At 50.6% G+C, this 19,478-nt stretch overlaps 3 protein-coding genes across 5 annotated transcripts in view; 1 reads left to right on the top strand and 2 right to left on the bottom strand.

The window, feature by feature from the left end:
* Positions 1 to 19,157, top strand: part of LOC110432934 (E3 ubiquitin-protein ligase UPL1-like) — a 34,640-nt gene extending 15,483 nt beyond the window's left edge. For all 3 annotated transcript variants that reach the window (XM_021454199.1, XM_021454200.1, XM_021454198.1), the window contains 7 exons: positions 38 to 184; positions 273 to 353; positions 447 to 672; positions 765 to 904; positions 1,055 to 1,161; positions 1,258 to 1,423; positions 18,782 to 19,157. In XM_021454199.1, the coding sequence (XP_021309874.1) occupies positions 38 to 184; positions 273 to 353; positions 447 to 672; positions 765 to 904; positions 1,055 to 1,161; positions 1,258 to 1,360 (804 nt within the window). In that variant the 3' untranslated portion in view covers positions 1,361 to 1,423; positions 18,782 to 19,157. The remainder of the gene's footprint in view (positions 1 to 37; positions 185 to 272; positions 354 to 446; positions 673 to 764; positions 905 to 1,054; positions 1,162 to 1,257; positions 1,424 to 18,781) is intronic.
* On the bottom strand, positions 1,646 to 3,898 carry LOC110432676 (protein transport protein sec31-like). Its single transcript, XM_021453457.1, has 2 exons — positions 3,244 to 3,898; positions 1,646 to 1,718 (listed from the first exon to the last, which is right to left on the bottom strand). The coding sequence occupies exons 1-2, from the start codon at positions 3,896 to 3,898 to the stop codon at positions 1,711 to 1,713; spliced, it is 663 nt and encodes a 220-aa protein (XP_021309132.1). The 3' UTR covers positions 1,646 to 1,710.
* Positions 12,751 to 13,155, bottom strand: LOC110432675 (uncharacterized mitochondrial protein AtMg00810-like). Its single transcript, XM_021453456.1, has one exon. The coding sequence runs from the start codon at positions 13,153 to 13,155 to the stop codon at positions 12,751 to 12,753; it is 405 nt and encodes a 134-aa protein (XP_021309131.1).

Below are 19,478 nucleotides of genomic sequence, written 5' to 3'. Positions count from 1 at the left end.
TGTTTTCCCTTTTTCTGAGACCTAGTTGTTTGCACAGGTTGCTAAAGCATTATTTGATGGCCAATTGTTGGATGTCCACTTTACCCGTTCATTTTACAAACATATCTTAGGTGCTAAAGTAACATATCATGATATAGAGGCTATTGATCCTGATTACTACAAAAATTTGAAGTGGATGCTGGAGGTTTGGGTTCATCTTCTGCATTTTCTTATTTATTAATTTATATATATGTCGATCTATGCAGTTCCTTAATTATGCCTTTTTTGAACAGAATGATGTAAGTGACCTTCCCGATTTAACATTTAGCATGGATCCTGATGAGGAAAAGCATATTCTCTACGAGAAGACTGAGGTATTGAAAAGCCATCATGGTTTTTAGCCAAAACCTTTTCTGCTTGCGTCAGCTATTATCTTAGTTGTGCAGTTTAATAACTTTTCAACTCAGGTTACCGATTATGAGCTAAAACCGGGTGGAAGAAACATCAAGGTTACTGAGGAAACAAAACAAGAATATGTTGACCTTGTAGCGGAACATATACTGACCACTGCAATTCGTCCTCAAATAAATGGTTTCCTTGAAGGCTTCACAGAGTTAGTTCCAAGGGATCTAATATCGTTATTCAATGATAAAGAACTTGAACTGCTGATCAGTGGTCTTCCTGAAATTGACCGTGAGTGGATTTCATCTGTCTGGAGTAATTCATCATCTTATTGCATACGTTATTTATTTCCTTTCGTCTTATTGTGTTTTTTTCCCTTCCAGTGGATGATCTGAAGGTTAACACAGAATATATAGGATATTCAGCTGCATCTCCTGTCATCCAGTGGTTCTGGGAAGTTGTTAAAGCATTCAGCAAGGAAGACATGGCGAGACTACTGCAGTTTGTTACCGGAACATCCAAGGTCAAAAACTGCTTCATTCTTAATTTTGATGCATTTTAAAATAAGACTACAGTGAAACTATAGTTTCATCTAAAAAGTCTCATAAATCTTAAACAGTATATATTGCTCTAAAACTTCAATCAGTAACACACATGGAATTTATTTGTATAGGTACCATTGGAGGGTTTCAAAGCGCTACAAGGTATTTCTGGCCCCCAGAGATTTCAGATTCACAAGGCGTATGGAGCTCCAGACCGACTTCCATCTGCTCATACATGGTATCAATACGTTCGTTTACTGCCTTCCACTTTTGTACCACTTTATGCTACTGTCTGCTCGTTTAGTAATATGATAAGTGCACATTGAATGCACAGCTTTAACCAGTTGGATTTACCGGAATATACCTCAAAGGAGCAATTAGAAGAACGACTGCTTCTTGCCATTCATGAAGCTAGTGAAGGTTTTGGCTTTGGTTGATTGGTTCCTAAGGAGGTTGTAAAGAGTGCATTGTGTCATTGGTTTTCTGTTTGACATGTACAGGTATGGAAGTGATTATTTCTTTGCCACATCTTGTATTAGTCATACGCACTCTGTATGTCAAGGGCGTCGAGCCCCCGGCTGGCTGTACTGCGGCTACGTAGCTCGTAGCTGTCGGCCGTCTTCTCCGGTGAGGTTATCCCCCTCAAGCGCAGGCTTACAGAAAGAGATAGGGAGATTAGGAATATGATTCTTGCCTAATTCTTTGTCACCCGGTTACAAGTTTGTACTATGTTACACGGATACGGATACGCGTATCGGTATCGGAAGGATACGGATACGCGGATACGTCAATTTCCTGAAAAAACCGATACGTGGATACGTTTAATAATTAAAAAAATAAAAATAAATAAATATAATGCAGGTCTAAATTTAAAGCTGATAGCAATAAAGTTGATAGCAATATATGGTCGCAAGTACTATTATTACATAACAATATGTCTCAAATATAGACATATAGTAGTCTCAATTCTCAAATTTAAGAAACTAATAGAAGGCTTCAGGCTTGCAATTTATTCAGCCTACATGCAACATTGCAGCAGCCAGCAAGACAGCAGCAAGCCAGCAAGGTCTTATTCCCTACTCAGTTGTCCCATTGTCATCCACTACATCATGCTGCTCGTGCTCAGCATCCAAACCAAAAGTCATAGCTTGCAATTCTGGTTCATCAAGGGACAGGTCAGCCACTTCAAGAATGCCAATACCACCAAGTGAATCAAAAGAGTCCCCTCCTACATCCCACATCCTTGTCTCTCCTGTCTTGTATGCATCACTTCTTCTAGATAGATGCCTCAGATTTGTGTGCACAAAGACCAGATCTTCAGCACGCTCTGGAGTTAAAGCATTTCTCTTCACACTATGGATAAAGCTGTAGGTGCTCCAATTTCTTTCACAGCAAGAAGATGAGGCTGGTTGACTAAGCAATTTCATGGCCAAACTCATCAACATGGCTGCTCCTTGTCCATGATTTGTCCACCAAGTCATAGGGGAAACAGCCCATCTATCATGGATTGAGTCAGGATCATTAAACTCTTCAGAACAACTAGAGAACTTTGCATACTCATCTTTTACTTTTGCTAAGTCTTCTGGATTGGGAAAGAACTTCTTGAAGCAAACCATCCTCATTTTTGACACCTCAACAGTCCCTCTCTAACTCTGTTGTAACCAGGCATCACATAACCTTGCATGTTTCTGCTGCTAGCAAAGGCAAAAGCTTCTCGAAGATATGGATTTCTCAAAAAATTGAAAGAAACCCCTCCAGAATAAATTGCTCTACTGATCAAAGCATCCAAGTGATTACGGTCTTCCGCTCTCCAAGCTTTTTCCAATGCAGAAGTAGGCCCCCTCTTAGACCTCTTGTTGGTGTCATCGGTATTGCTCGAGGAAGGAGCAGTAGGTAGTGAAACCATTCTGGACCTGGATTTTTCCACCAGATTCTTGCACCTTTCAATTTCCTTTCTCATTGCACTCAGCATTTCATATGTGACATTAGGACATTTACCTATTCCCTTTCCTGAAATCTGCAGCAAATGAGCCTCAACTCTAGTGTAACTACTCAGTTTTTGCATTGGACAGTACTTGCAGCGCCACATAGCATTTCCTCCACCAGCTTTAGGCTTCTCCAGAATAATCACATGATCCCAAAGTGGAGCCTTAATGTCTGTTGGCTGTGTGGCTGCAGATCCTACACTACCAGTACCACTAGCACTAGCACCACTCAAATTGGGAGACGCCATCTACAATAATCAAGCAATAGGAATCACTAACTCTAGCTCCACTACTGAAATAGAACAGATCGAGAATGGGGAAGGGGATTCACTCACTCACTGGAGGTCGACCCCGATCCGGCAGGCTCAGGCTGGAGACTTGGCGTTGGCGATGGCGACTGGCGAGTGGCGAGCAGGGGCGGACGGGCGGACAGTGCTCGCCTGCTCGGACGGGTGCTCGCCTGCTCGGGCGGACAGGGGCGACTGGCGAGTGGCGAGCAGGCTGGAGACGAGCGGACGGGTGCTTTGCCTGCCGGCGGACGGAGAGCACGGAAGCCAGGGAGGGTCGCGCCGTCCCTGAGAGGATGCTCGTCGGATGGGAGCAGGGAAGCCGGCGGATGGGACGGATGCTTGCCTGCTCAGGCGGCTGCTCGTCGCCGGCGAGCGGACGGCGGCGTCGCGGAGGGAGCGCGTGCGAGTCGCGACTCGCGAGCAGAGGAGGCGGCGCGTCGCGGATGGGGGCCGGGGGCGCTTGCGGATGGAGTCGTCCGTCAGGGTAGGGCAAAGCAGTGGATAAGTGTTTGACTGGGCTCTTGTTGGGCTGGGCCGTATCCACCAAAGCAGATACGCGAATCCTGGAACAGATACGTATCGGCCCAGCGTATCCGTTTTTTTTAAAATAATTAAAATTCGGATACTCCGCGGATACGTATCGGTGGCGTATCGGATACGTATCCGTGTCCGATACGTATCGGATACGCGATACGGACATATTCTGAAGTATCCGTGTGAGTTTGTATAGCCAATGGCCCAACTTAAAAGAGGGAGGATATCCCTGATTCTAGGAACTTCCGGAACAACTAAATAATCCAATAGGAAGGATATCACTGATTCTAGGAACTTCTAATCTAAGTTTCCGTCTTTAGCCACTAGGGGCTGGCCCCTGCAGTGCCTAGCCCGCTCAGTCGCGCAGCGAAGGTCGCGGGGGCGTCTGCGCCTGGTGTATGTGCGCCCGCACATGACATCTCCCCCTGCCTTGAAGTCCAGCTCGTCCTCGAGCTGAAATGCAGGAAACGGAGCACGGAGGTCATCTAGATCCTCCTAGGTGGCCGAAGCTGGCGGCTCTCCTTGCCACTCGACGAGCACCTGGCGTACTCCCCGGGCTAGCTGAGCGCGAGTTACTCGGGCGGGGGCAGGCACCACAGCCCCGTGCAAGAGCGGAGGTAACAACGGCGGAACGGTCGACGGAGTGCCGACGAACTTCTTGAGGACGCCGACGTGGAACACATCATGCAGTCGCGCGCCGGGGGGAAGCTGTAGCCGCACTGCCACCTCGTTGATGAGTTCCACCACCTGATACGGCCCGGCGTAGCGCAGCTTGAGCTTCCTTGTTGCCGAACGTGGAAGGGATGCTGCTGCGCAATGCCGAAGGCGAAACAGAGCCCAATTGCCGACCTAGAAGGACACCGGCCGGTGGTGCTGGTCGTAGGCGCGCTTCTGTATCCTTGGCCTGTTCAAAAGCAGACGTTGTCGAGGAAGGTAGCGCGCTCATCCATCTCCTAGGCGACCGCAGCGACACGGGTCTCCTCGGGCTCGTAAGAGCGAATGGTCGGGGTCCCGGCCATACACCACACAAAACGGCATGTCGCGAAGCGAAGATTGAAAGGCGGTGTTGTAGGTGTACTCTGCCCATGGTAGCCAACGAAGCCACTGCCGGGGACGACCGCCGGTGAAGCAGCGCAAGTACATGATGATGACCCGGTTGGCGGCCTCGGTTTGGCCGTCCGTCTGCGGATGAAAGGCGGTCGACATGTAGAGCTTCGTCCCCGTGAGTTGCATGAGCTCCTGCCAGAACGTCGAGTGAACACCGGATCGTGGTTCGAGACGATGGACTGCGGGACGCCATGTAGTCCAACGATGTTGGCGAAGAAGGCGTGCGCGACGGACTCGGCGGTGTAGGGGTGCGCTAAGGGGATGAAATGGCAGTATTTGCTGAAGCGATCCACGACGGAGAGGATGACCGTCTTGCCTTTGGACCTTGGGCAGCGCCTCGATGAAGTCGATGCCGATGTCTGCCCATATGGCGGGCGGGATCGGCAGCGGCTGCAGTAGTCCAGCCAGTCGAAGGTAGTTGGACTTGTACTGCTGATAGGTGATGCAGGCCTTCACGAAATCCTGCACCAAACGACGCATGTTGGGAAAATGAAAATCCTGCCGGAGCCTGTGGAGGGTGCGGTGGATGCCCTCATGGCCGTCGTTGTGGACCGCGGCCAGGATCTCCTGCAGTAGCGGCGATGTTGGGGGGATGTACAGGCGGTCTTCGATGGCGACCATGCCGTCCACCAGCGCCCACGGGGCGGTGCGGGTGCCGGCATGGATCTCGTCGTGGAAGGCGACCAGGGCTGGGTCAGTGGCCTGGGCGTGGTGGAGGCGCTCGATGAAGTCAAAGCAAAATGCCGAAATAGCCATCACCTCCCCTTCGGCATCGTCGCGACGAGAGGGCGTCGGCGACGATGTTCGTGGCGCCCGACCTGTACTCCACTGAAATCGAATCCTAGGAGCTGACCAACCCAATGGTGCTGGGGAATCGTGGCAAGGCAATGATCCAGGAGGTATTTCAGTCTGAAGTGGTCGGTCTTGACGAGGAAGCGCTGCCCCAGAGATACGGGCGCCAGTGCAGTACCGCTTGGACGAGGCCGATGAGCTCGCGCTCGTAGGCGGCCAACGAGCCGTGGCGAGGCGCCACAGGCCTGCAGAAGAAGGCGACCGGATGGCCCTCCTGGACCAGGACCGCACCGAAGCCGAACGTCGACGCGTCGCACTCGACGGTGAACAGCTTGGCGAAGTCGCGCATGGCGAGGATGGGCGCGGACGTGACGGCGGCCTTGAGCGTTGCAAAGGCCACGACCGCAGCGTCGTCCCAGGCGAAGCCCTCCTTGAGGAGGGCCATCAGTGGTGTAGCAATCGCGCCGTAGTTGTGGATGAACTTGCGGTAGTACCCGGCGGGGCTGAGGAACACGCGCACAGCCCGGGGCGAGCATGGCGCCGGCCAATCATGGATCGCCTGCACCTTGGCCGGGTCCATGGCCACCCCTGCCGCAGATATGACATGGCCGAGGTAGGCGATGGAGGAAGCGCTGAAGGAGCACTTGGAGCGCTTGATGAAGAGCTGGTGGCGGCGTAGTTCGTCGAGGACGGCCGGAGGTGGCGAAGATGATCAGCCCACGTCCTGCTGTAAATCAGAATATCGTCAAAGAATACCAGGACGAAGCGGCGCAGGAACGGGCGGAGCACGAGTCGTTCATCAAGGCCTGGAACGTCGCCGGGGCGTTGCACAACCCGAACGCCATCACCAGGAACTCATACAGGCCATCATGTGTGCGGAATGCCGTCTTGTGCACGTCCTCTGGGCGCATGCGCACCTGGTGGTACCCGGACCGGATGTCCAACTTGGTGAAGAACTTGGCGCCATGGAGCTCGTCGACCACCGGAATCGGGAACACGTCCTTGACGGTGAGCGCGTTGAACGCTCGGTAGTCGACGCAGAAGCGCCACAACCCATCGGGCTTCTTGACGAGGAGGACGGGCGACGAGAACGGCGAGTCGCTGCGGCGGACGATCCCTTGCTCAATCATGGCGGCACATTGCTGCTCCAGCTCGTCCTTGTGGGCGGCGGGGTACCGGACGACGACCGGCTGGGCGTTGGGCGCGTTGGGCTTGAGCAGAATGCGGTGGTCATGCGCACGCTTGGGGGGTAGACCGACGGGGTACGCGAAGAGCCCCCCAAATGAGAGCAGCAGTGCCTCCAGGAGCGGGCCGGCCTCTGTTGTTGCGCCTAGGGTCGGCACCGCCGGACTGGCCATGCCGGTCCAAGAGACGGGACGCCCGTGGTGCCGAAAAGACATGCGCCGGCGGCTGAGGTCCCAAACAATGGGCCCTAACGCGCCCAGCCACCGGGTGCTGAGGACGACATCATACCCGACCAGTGGCATGACGTAGAGATCGGCTGGTAACGACTCGCTGTTGACGAGCAGGGGTGCGTTGCGGATGACCCATTTGCAGGTGACCCGCTTGCCGTTGGCGACCAAGGCTGTGAGGAGTGGACGTTGGCGAAGAGGTAGACCGGAGCGCCGTGCTGCCGGAGTCGAGGAGGGCGACGAGGGATGCAGCGCTGAGGGCCACGACGACATGCATAGTGCCCGCCACGGCCTGCAGGGAAAAGCAGGGCGCCTCGGCGTCGTGCTCCGCGTCGCCCGCAACGTCTGCAGCGTCGTCGATCTCCACGCCTTCCCAGAAGATGCGCCGACAGAACCTGTTATGACCACAGGTATACTTTTCATTACAATTGAAACAGAGACCCAGACGGTGTCGTTCCGCCATCTCGTCCGCGGTGAGGCGCATCGGGGTGCCCTCATCGTGGCTGGGTGGCGGCCACCGGGGGAGCAGGGAGCGCCAGCGGCTGCTATGGCGCTGGGAGCACTGGTTGGGGCGCGGGAGCCGGGAGGAGGCCGTGCGGGGGCGCCCGCGGGGGAGGTGGCACCTGCCGGTCGAGCTCCATCAGCTCCACCTGGCGTGCCAGGCTCATGGCGGCTGCGAGCGACTCCGGGTTGTGGATGCGGACGGCGTGGCTCAGCGGTGGTAGGAGTCCGCCGGTGAAGAGCTTGACGCGTTGAGCCTCGTCTAGGCGACCCGCGCGAGGTAGGAGGGCCTGGAAGTGGTTGGAGTACTCCTCCACAGTCCCTGTACGTCGGCACTCGGCGAGCTCGAACAGCGGGGCTGAACGGAGAGGAGGCCCAAACCGCAGGTTCAGGAGCTCCTTGAAGCGCCCCCACGGCGGCGTGCCCTCATCCTCCTGGAGTTGGACGTACCAGAGCTGCGCGACGTCCTCCAAATTGTACGATGCCATCCACACGCGCTCCTCTGCCATGGTGCGCTGTTGGCGAAAATAGGATTCACACTTGTTGATGAAGAGCTTCGGAATTCTTCTTGCCGTCGTAGCGGGGGATGTCCAGCTTTTGGAATTTTGGGGGGCAATCCAGATCGCGGGGCCCCTCCGGGTGGCCGCCGGTACCGCTGTCCGACGACGAGGCCGACTTCTCCTTCATGGCCGCCATGTCGGCCTTCATGGTTGTCATCTCCTCGGAGAGGGATTTCAGCATGGCCACCACATTGGCGATGGTGCTCGCTCATGACTGCTGGCTGCGGTGCGTGCGCGGTGGAGGACTGCGGCGATGGTGGGGGGCTGAGGTGGTGGGCGGCGGCTGTAGAAGAACTGGTGGAGCGGGTGGGAGAGGACCGACGAGACCGTGATACCAGGTTGTCAAGGGCGTCGAGCCCCCGACTGGCTGGACCGCGGCTACGTAGCTCGTAGCCGTCGGCCGTCTTCTCCGGTGAGGTTATCCCCCTCAACAGCAGGCTTACAGAAAGAGATAGGGAGATTAGGAATATGATTCTTGCTTAATTCTTTGTCACCCGATTACAAGTACATATAGCCAATGGCCCAACTTAAAAGAGGGAGGATATCCCTGATTCTAGGAACTTCCAAAACAACTAAATAATCTAATAGGAAGGATATCCCTGATTCTAGGAACTTCTAATCTAAGTTTCCGTCTTTAGCCACTAGGGGCTGGCCCCTGCAGCGCCTGGCCCACGCGCCCGGCCCGCTCAGCCTCGGCCCGCTCAGCCGCGCGGCGAAGGTCGTGGGCGCGTCTGCGCCTGGTGTATGTGCGCCCGCACATGACACTGCATGTCTTATTTCACAACACTTCAAGCTTCTATTTTCAGTATTACAAATCTAACTGGTCCAAATTGATATTGTTTCCTTCAATGCAATTGAAAAACTGCTAAGGATTTTATTTTGCTTTATTTAAAGAGCTGGTATGGAAACCCTGAGTTTACCACATGGTTCTTAGTGGTATTCAGTTTTCTTAAGACTGTTGGTTGTTTATAAAATCCTGGACCAAAAAGAAAAGGATAGTTTTTGTGCTAGATACATGCTAGATACTAGTAATTGGTCAACTTAAGCTTTCATTATTGCAAGGTTTCAAATCCATTAGGAAGCTGGGCCAACAATTTTCTAACAACACAACACATTACTATTGAAATAGCAATGGTAAGATAATATGCTGAATTGACTTGAAACTACCATCTAAATAGTTTGATAGTGTAGCCTCACATCAAAGTAGACCAAATCAATTATCAAACTAGTAACTAAATAGGACTGTTATGTTTACTTGTAGCTGCTAGTCTGCCACACAAACTAGGAGATGATCTGGTTAGTATAAAATTATGAATGTTATTATGAGAGGCAAAGCCAATTCTTTGGCTAACCGCAGCACTTGCTGCAAAGAAAAAAACACGACCAAAAAACCCATCTGGAACCTAAGCAGCTGGTGGCAATGACCTACAAAGGAGCTGTTGTAATGCCTTAGCACCAGCCCAGTAACACAGATTACATTCATAGACTACAAGTACAACCTTTTGAATGCAGGGACTCTCTCTCTCAAAAACAGAGTCATTCCTATGTTTCCACATCTCCCAAGCAACAAAGATAGTTAAGCCCGTTTTTTATCTCCTTTGGAACCGCCTTGATTATCTTGCTCCACCAGCTACTAAAATGGGAGTCTTCTGGTGTTGGTGCAAAAGGAAGCAATCCCAACACAGAAAAGATAGCTATCCAAACCTGCCATGCAAACACACAACCAATCAAGATATGCTGGATTGTTTCATCAGCCGGATCACACAAGGGATCGAAGGCCTTGCTTTGCAGCTGTCCAGCAGCAATTCTTGATCGTGATCCAGATGAAGAATTTGCAATGAAGAGGGGCCCGAGATTTTCAGATTCGCTTCCAAGGTGCAAATTTGATGGTCCCTGTGAAAAATGCCACAGCCTGATCGTGCAAGTCTCCATTGGTGCTGATCGGAAGTGTCCTGTTGAAGAGAAAAATTGTCAATCATGTCCCAGAGTTGCAAGTGTTCCAACAAACTTCAATTTTCATGGCCCCCTTGATGTCAGCCACCCAACTTCTGTTCTGTAAAGCTTGTGCCACTGTACATTGTTTCAAAGCTCTCTTGGGAATGATCTTGATCAGGTTGGGAGCATGCTCTGCAATACGTGGGACTTGCACTGGTAAACCTCCCCAAAGATGTTCCTTGTCAGTCTTCTGTGCCCACAGCCATCTGATACAGAGTGACCAGCCCAAAGTTTCAAGTTTATGAATGCCTAGCCCCCCGAACCTTATTGGGCGTTCAACCTTTTCCCATGAGACTAGACAATTACCTCCATTGGCCACCCTTCCACAAGAAGCCTCGTCTTTTCTACCAATGGCTTTTAACACCCATTTTGGTAAATCCATGGCAACCATAGGATAGATCGGGATAGCAGTGAGTACCACCCATACTGAGATCAGACGACCGGTCTTATTCATGAGTGATGCTTTCCATCCAGGAAGATTAATGACCGGTCTTATTCATGAGTGATGCTTTCTATCCAGGAAGATTATCAGCCACCCTGTTAGTAAGAGGTAACAGGTCAGACTTGCTGGGTTTACGGAGAGTTAATGTTAAGGTAATAGGGTTGGCTTATTGGCCTAGTGAATCTACTCACTCCGGTCACAAATTCTTGACAAATTTGATTTTGCAGAGTCTCCAATGCATATCTTCCACCTCTAACTTCCTCCAGTCTAGTTTGTAAGTGTTAGACAACTGTCATTCCTTGATTAGGCTAACCCTAGGAGGGTAGCAATAGAGAGCATACATGGGCCTCATGGGCTTAGCCACATGGGCCAATACTCAAACCTATACTCCAACACCCCCCCGCAGTCTGAACTACCGGCGCAGCAGAGTTTGCAGACTGGACACGAAAAGAAGAACAACACACAACACACGAGCCCCCCACAGACGCAACTAGCCACTGGTGATGTTGAGGCTGGAGTGGAACTCGGTGAAGGTCGAGGATGGGAGACCCCTGGTGAAGATGTCGACGAACTGGGAGGTGGTTGGGACGTGTAGGACCTGAACATCGCCGATGGCAACCCGATCCTGGACGAAGTGTAGATCGATCTCCACATGCTTGGTCCTCTGGTGCTGGACCGGGTTGGTGGAGAGGTACACCGCACTGACGTTGTCGCAGTAGACCAGCGCGCTCCGGGAGAGAGGGCTATGGAGCTCGGCGAGAAGTTGCCGGAGCCAGGAAGCCTCAGCCACGCCGTTAGCAACAACGCGGTACTCCGCCTCGGCACTGGAGCGGGAGACGACCAGCTGGCGCTTGGACGACCAGGACACCAGGTTGCCGCCTAGGAAGACTGCGTAGCCGGAGGTGGAGCGGCGAGTGTTCGGACACTCGGCCCAGTCGGCGTCAGTGTAGACGACAAGCTCGGTGGAGGAGGACCGACAGTGAAGGAGTAGGCTGAAGTCAACCGTGCCGTGGAGGTAGTGAAGGATCCGCTTGAGAGCAGTGAGGTGTGGCTCCCGGGGATCATGCATATGTGGACATATCTGCTGAACTGCATAGGTGATGTCGGGCCGGGTGAAGGTGAGGTGAGGTACTGAAGTGCACCGGCAAGACTCCGATATGCAGTGGGATCGGTCACTGGGGTGCCCCCGGCCTCTGACAGCTTGCCCTGTGTGTCAACCGGAGTGGAGCAGGGCTTGCAGTTAGTCATCCAGCTCGCTCCAGAATATCAAGAGTGTACTGCCGCTAGTGAAGGAGTAATCCAGCAGGATGAGGCTCAACAGTGACCCGAGGAAGTGATGTAGTGCACCCAGATCCTTCATAGCGAACTCCTGCTGAAGAGAGGCGATGATCCGCCGAAGGAGTGACTCACTGGAGGCTGTGAGGACAATGTCATCAACATAGAGCATTAGGTATGCAGTCTCAGTGCCACGGTGATAGATGAACAAAGAGGTATCTGACTTGGCTTCCACAAACCCTAGAGTCCCCACAACGACCACCGTACAAAGGCTTATCCATCATTCTCCCCCTAAGTCTTGTGCGTCGTCTTGTGGGAAAGTTGAACCATCCCGATCCTGGAGTAGAGCTCAAGGAACTTGACCCTCCCAAGAGGCTTGGTGAGCAGGTCCGCAAGCTGATCCTTGGTGTTGATGTAGCTCGCCTTGATGCTTCCTTCATCCAAACAGCCTCGGATGAAGTGGTACTTCACCCGGATGTGCTTGCTCCGTTCATGGAAAATGGGGTTCTTTGCCAGGGCTAGAGCGGACTTGTTGTCCACCCTGGGCTCCACCGCTTCAGTGCCTCTGCTGAGGAGATCACCAAGCAGTCGAGCGAGCCAGAGCGCTTGAGTCGAAGCGGTGGAATCTGCTATGTACTCGGCCTCGCAGCTAGACAGGGCCACCACCTGCTGCTTGACTGACTGCCAGCTAACGAGGCACTTGCCGAGGAAGAAGAGAATCCCGCTTGTGCTCTTGCTGGTGTAGACATCGCTCGCGTGGTCACTTGTCGCTGTACTCGACGAAGTGTGCCACGCTAGGACACCTCGAGTAGTAGAGGCTGTGGTTGAGAGTCCCCGTAACATAGCGAATGATCCTCTTCACAGCCTGCTGGTGCTCAGTCGTCGGTCGTTGCATGAACCGACTAACGTAGCCGACGGAAAACGCCAAGTCCGATCATGTGTGGGCGAGGTAGCGAAGGCTCCCCACAAGATGTCGATACTGTGTAGCGTCCACCTCCATCGTGCTGTCACGGCTCAGCTTCAGCCTCTCCTCCATTGGAGTGAGAGCTGGGTTGCAGTCGGTGAGCCCAACTAGCTCAACGACGCGCTTGGCGTAGGCCGTTTGTCGAAGCGTGATCCCGGAGTCATCCTGGTGCACCTCGATCCCCAGGTAGAAAGAGAGAGGCCCCATGTCACTCATCTGGAAGGTGGCCTTCATCTCTTCCTTGAATGTCGCCACCTCCGCATCCTTGATGCTGGTGATCACCAAGTCGTCGATGTAGACACCCACCAACAAGGCATTTCCTCCACTGCCCCGCCGGTAGATGGCCGCCTCATGCGGGCTTTGCTCGAAGCCCATCCCCTTTGTTCGCAAAAAAAGAAGCCCATCCCCTTTAGCGTGGAATCCAACTTGACATTCCACGCCCTCGGTGCCTGCCGCAAGCCATAGAGGGCCTTGCGTAGGCGGAGCACCTTGCCCTCCGTGCCGGGAATGGCAAATCCCGGGATGGTTCAACTTTCCCGCAAGACGATGCACAAGACTTAGGGGGAGAATGATGGATAAGTCTTTGTACTGTGGTCGTTGTGGGGCTGATGCACGCTCCTTCAAGTCGACGTTTAGAAACGCCGACTTGACATCCATGTGATGAACACGCCAGCCCTCCTGGGCAGCTAGCGCAACAAGGAGTCACACAGACTCCATCCGTGCCACGGGAGCGAAAACGTCGAAATCGGCCCCCTCTTGCTGCACGAAACCTCGTGCCACCAAGCGAGCCTTGTGCTTGACGACGGCGCCGACTTCATCCCTCTTTAGCTTGAACACCCACTTAAGGGTGATCGCGCGGTGACCACGAGGTTATTCTTCACCGCATCCATCTCCAACTGCATCGCGGCGCGCCAGCCCCGAGAGAGACCTATCGCCTCCTCGATCGACATCGTAGAGAGGTCCAGCAGAGACTCGATCGAGCGAGCCATCTGCTTGTACTTCTCGGGGATGCAGCGAAAGAGCTTCTCGAAAGCTCTCTCCTCGCCGTAGGTGTCGTCGCCGAACTGCACCAATTTCTGCAGCATAGTGTTGAGATGGTGAGCAAAGTCATCAACGTCCTCACCTGGCTTGAAGTCCAGGTTTTACCACTCCTTGCGAAGTGCCTGCAGTGTGGACTTGCAGGCGGGATCGCTGCCGATGCGTGCTGCAGCTATGGCGTCCCAAGCCTCCTTGTCAGTCCGCTTGTTGGAAAGCGAGAACTGCATCTCGGGCAGGACTACAGCAATGAGGCATCCCACGCCCGTCGATCCTGGTCGTAGTCGACGTCGCCGTACCGGACTGCCTCCCACATGTGCCACACCTGGAGCCTCACCTTCATCACCGCAGCCCACTCAACGTAGTTGGTCTTGGTGAGAGTAGGCTACCCACCGCCAGGGCCAACATCCCTGACAACAGCCTGGAACCCGTGGTAACCATGGTTCTGGTCTGGGGAGAGAAAGTCACGCCGCCTGTGAAGGCCGCGCTCTCCATCGACCGATCCGCTGCCGTTATCGTGCGCTCCTCCAGGAGCGCCGCCGCTGTGCGCGCCGCCTCTTGGAGCGCCACCGCCGTGCATGCCTCCTCCAGGGGCGCCGTTAGCGCGACCACGCCTGTCTGGGCTGCCGTCGCGTTCGTGGGTGTGCGCGGCTGCCCACCGCACTGCCCGCTCTTGCGCTGCCTCCCTCGCCAGTGCGTCAAGATCCGTGTCGGCGCTATCGTCAGTAGAGATGGAGCTGCTAACGTTGCCGCGCAGAACCAAGAACTTCGCTACCGCCGCACGCGCTGCATCTGCTGCCGCCGCTGCCAGCCTCGACGCCCTTGCCGCCGCTGCAGCGGTCTCTGCTGCCGCTCGCTCGCGTTTCTCTGCCACGGCGAGCTCGGCCTCCTGCCGACTCCGCGTGCTCGAGGCGACCGAGCGCCGAGACTGCCCTGCGGACATGGCGCGCTATTGGGGGGCTGCTGCATGGAGAGAGGGCTGCTTCAGACGAGCTGCTGCTCGCCTGCGCAGAGGGAGAGGAGTGAGCAGGGACAGCTGGAGCTGCTGCTGCTACCGGCTAGGGCTGCTGCGAGGCTAGGAAAGAAGATGAGCAGGAGATGCTCAGGCTACAGGACAGTATGGCTCTGATACCAGTTGTTAGTCGCTGACACTAGTCGCTGACACTAGGAGTTGGGACAATTTTCTGGTTTATTTCTCACACAATGCCATACCAACCTGAGGGATTGGGGATACATACTTATAGGCTGCTATTCAGCCAAGCATATGCCAAGATGCTAGTCTAAGATGCTGTCCTAGCCTAACTGCTGTCCTAAGATGCTGTCCTAAAGCTAGTCCAAGATGCTGTCCTAGATGGGCAGCAAAGACCACCATGCAGCAGGGTCACAAGGACCATGTGCTGCAGCCCCACAACGACCACAGTACAAAGACTTATCCATCAACACTAGTTTGGTCACCATTCCATTAGAGAATATATAGTGCAGTTAAGGAAGGACTTAATTCCCTGATCATCCTTCTGGAAGCACAGGAAGGAATTCACCCATATGTTCAGAACCTCTTATACAAGGTGCCTGAGGCGGGCAGTTTGTGGTGCACATGACTGGTGCTATGACCGTCCCTCGCGACCTCGTGTGGTCGCTCACCCCTGACCTTGTGGCTTTGGTGTATTTTGAATTTGGAAGCCCTAATTTAGCAGTTGGTTGCTTTGTAACATGTCTGTGGTACAAGAAATAGGCGAAAAAATTAACATATTTCTTGCTGTTACCCTCCCCAGTTGGATTGAATCCTGGTGGCACCAAGGAGATCCCCTCACCGGCAACCCAAAAAATCTCAGTTACTATTTTGATGTTGGTGATGCTACTATAATCTACAAAATGAGATAAATAGTTTATTGCTATTCTCTCTCAAATTGTATCCTGTTTCCTATAACTAGTTTATATGCACGTGCGTGTCAGCATGTGTCTAAAAAAATTCATCACAAGAGATTAAGTACACAATATTTTATTAAATATTTTTTGAAAATAAAAAACAACTAAACAGCTAATAAACAGGATTGATGACAACTTCGGTGAGAGGATTTCAAGAGGTCACAATAACTTATTTGGTATTTATTTTCATATATAGTACAAGTACAATATATATATTTTTTCTTTAGCTAAAACTTATGCTCAACAAAAGCAATGTTGCTACTTGGATTATTGAATAAGGACAATCAATTAATAAAAGTCACAACCAAAAGGAACATACATACATCACTACATGAATGATCATTTCAGTGACATCTTTTGAGCCTGTTTTCTAACATTGCATCCTAATTTGTGCTAGCTTTTCTAACAATACATCCAAATATGAACACTACTTTATTAGCAGACTAAATCTTTGCTAACATAGGATCCTCTAATCTATCTTCCAAGGGATGTAGGAGAAACATTTTCGCGTGAAGATTCTGGTCCTGCATTTTTTTTTTGAAAAATAAGTCCCAACATAAGCTCCACATTATTTGATTTTAAAACAACTGGATAACACCAAAGCCTTTAGTTTGCACTCTGAGAGAGTTGCAAATAGATAGACCACAAAAGAATTTATACAAGATTGATCTTCATTGAAATGATCATGAACACAATCTCATCCAATTTGGTTGAACGAAACAAGCTGACAGATATACTCCGAAATGTAAAAAGGGCCTACCATTAAAGAATAGAAAAAAAAATCATGCATGACTGTTGTCAACAAGCTGGATATGATGGTGTGGCAATCTAATTCGCAGCCAACACCAAAATGATCATGTATATTCGTAGGGTTAAAATAAACGATTGGCCATATATGAACTATTGACTTAAGCTAAAATGGAAAAGCAATGAAGTCACACTTATTTTGTCAGCAAAAAAAAGCAGGTAGCTCACTCGGTTACCATAGTCAATACAGTTAAACGGCTACCTTACAACTCAATCTTGCCATTCACAAAAGAGACATGACTTGCTAGTAAATTTTATTCGAGCCAATTCCCTTAGTGCCATTGGAAATTTTACCTCTTTTTTCACTGCCATTGGAATAATTCACACTTCCCTCATTGCCATTTTCGGTCAAAATCATGTCTGAAACCTAAATAACATACCATTTGGTGTGTTTCATGAATAGTAGTGGTTGCTGTAGCGCACGGGCACCTAGGAGAGAATGCATGTTTCAGTTCTTTTTTTTTCATGCGTAAAGATGTCTAGCTTTACCCCTTAAGAATTAGATTAATTGTTAAACATGATTAAGGTGAGTTTTCTTTCCTAAATCAATTGGTCCATACTTTTAACAATGAGATGAGATTATGTCTAAGGTTGTTGCCGAATCAAGAAACAATTAGCAATCGGTTTATTTGACATCCATTTTTGTGTTCTCTTAAGTAAGATGCAAATCCCCAAATTAAAGAAACCTCGAGTATGATTAGCTGATCCATTGGTTTGGATGCGGGGGGAGTACAGCACACAGGAAGGGGATCGGACTAACACAAAAACCAGAGATGCAAATCTTTTAAAAAAAGAAGAATCCCCAAACCGTATCTCAATTAGCAGCCACGAGATTGGCCGCAGCCATCTGAGATGCGGCTGTGTGAACGTCGCGCCTGCACCATGCACGCATAAGTGGTGCCGCTGTGCTAATCTCCGGTCGCCGCACACGCTCAGGCAGCAGCAGACGCTGCCGCTATGCGCATCAGATCCATGGCCACTGCTGCCATGCTGTGCGTTGTGCATGGCACCGCTGGTGTCTTCTCGCATAAGGGCCTTGGTCGTTGCATACGCATGCACTCTGGCCACTGCGCTGAGCCATCAGGCCATCCTCTCCTCCGCCCCGGGTTGTGTTCGGCCACGCAATGCTTGCTTCGTCCCCTGGCCCTTCTGGATGTGTCGTGCTGGAAGAGAGAACCACACAAGAGGAGGGGAGTTGAGTGTCCAGTGGCCGGCGGCCATGTCAGAGGGCGTGACGTCTTACGGGAGCTGCAATGCTGGAGTGCAGGAAGATGGGATGGAGGGAGCAGTTATGCGAGCGAAGAAAGAAAAGCGGGGGGAGATGGAACGATATGCATCCGTGATCAAGGAAGAGAGAACCACACGAGAGGAAGGGAGCCGTGTGTACACAGCCGGCAGAGGGAGGGTGGATCGGGAAGGGAGATGGGTATGGCAAGTGGGTAAAATTTCTTTTGGTGGAAAAAAAACAGGCGTTGGAAGCCAATGTATGAGACAAATAAGTTGTAAATGTAAAGAGTTTCCGACCGAGTCAGTTGTCAGATCGGTGTGGAAGAGTTAGATGCGTTGGATCCGAGTTTAAAGTAGATCTAGGGACGAGAATTAAGGTGGGTAGGAAATATTTGGGTGAGACTAGCTTGAATTCCTTCGCTAGTAACCAGCCATTCCTTTTGGTATAATGGTTTGTACTTTTTGCCATATGAAATTTTCCCAGTAATACTTTTTCAACCTGCAATGTTTACACATGAAATATTTTGGGAAACTATCAGCATTTGTTTTCCATAGTGAAAACATAGCATTGCAAGATATCTTCTGCATGCTGTTCTTATGAAATAACACGAGCAACTTTATTGGCATAACAGACATAATCCTTTTAATGCCACCTATTTTAAATCTGTTGATATTAAGGTATTCAAATGAGTCGTTGAACCTTTTCATTTTGTAAACCTAGGGGGCAATCTGCATCTTACATGGGACAGACAAAATGTTGACCACACTATTCATGTTAATGCTAGCTTATATTTTTTCATTTGTCATAGCAGCCTGGAAGTTGCGGTGTCATGCTAATTGATAGTTCTAAGCTTATGGGTACTTTCGCATTTTGTATCTGAGCTTGTATCTGCAGCGATTGAAAATTAACAATTGAAAAATATATTGTTTCTTCTGTTTGATATTTCCATGTGTAATTTTTATTCTTATTTATTTATTTATTTATTTATTTATTTATTTATTGCAGATTTAGAAGGCAACTGGGATGCTCACAATGCTATGCATTACATAGATCGGTCAAATGATCTTTTTAGGAATGCTCATGGGGAAGTTGGGAACTTGGGATCTACATTTTCCGGATAGTCGATGAGGATGTCGATTGGGTGGGTACAGTAGTAGAGCTCAGTGCTGATTCCTTGTTGGATGTAAATTCGTTTACTGCTATATTATACCAGATCTGGTGATTTTTGTACTGCCTCCTCCGAGTTTGGAGACCAGTGCAATTTCTGCAAATAAATAAGCCTTCTGGTGAGGCATTGGTTCTTATCGTGCGTGCTCTCTTGAGCAAAAATGTTCAGCAATTCCTCTGTATTTTCTTGGGCAGGAAAGGTTACTAATTCCGTCAAGTTTGAATCACATTTATGGATTTTTGACTATGATTTAACATATCATTTCTTCGGTTAGAGTAGAGACGTGAATTTGAAATTCTTTAGTAGATTCTAAATCTTCATAGATAAAATTTCCCAGCTTAGACACAAATGAACGAATAAGCCAAAAAATACAAAATAACTATAAATTTGTTTTTTCATTTTTACTGATCTCATCATATTTTACTGCAGTATTAGGCTTTGTTTAGTTTCCTTGCAAAAACTTTTCGTGCTATTGTAGTATTTTCGTTTGTATCATTGTATGTGATAGTTATTGTCTAATTATAGATTAAATAG

Source organism: Sorghum bicolor, chromosome 2 (assembly GCF_000003195.3).
Source record: "Sorghum bicolor cultivar BTx623 chromosome 2, Sorghum_bicolor_NCBIv3, whole genome shotgun sequence".
NCBI classification, from domain to species: domain Eukaryota; kingdom Viridiplantae; phylum Streptophyta; class Magnoliopsida; order Poales; family Poaceae; genus Sorghum; species Sorghum bicolor.
This window is presented reverse-complemented; position numbering and strand designations above follow the sequence as displayed.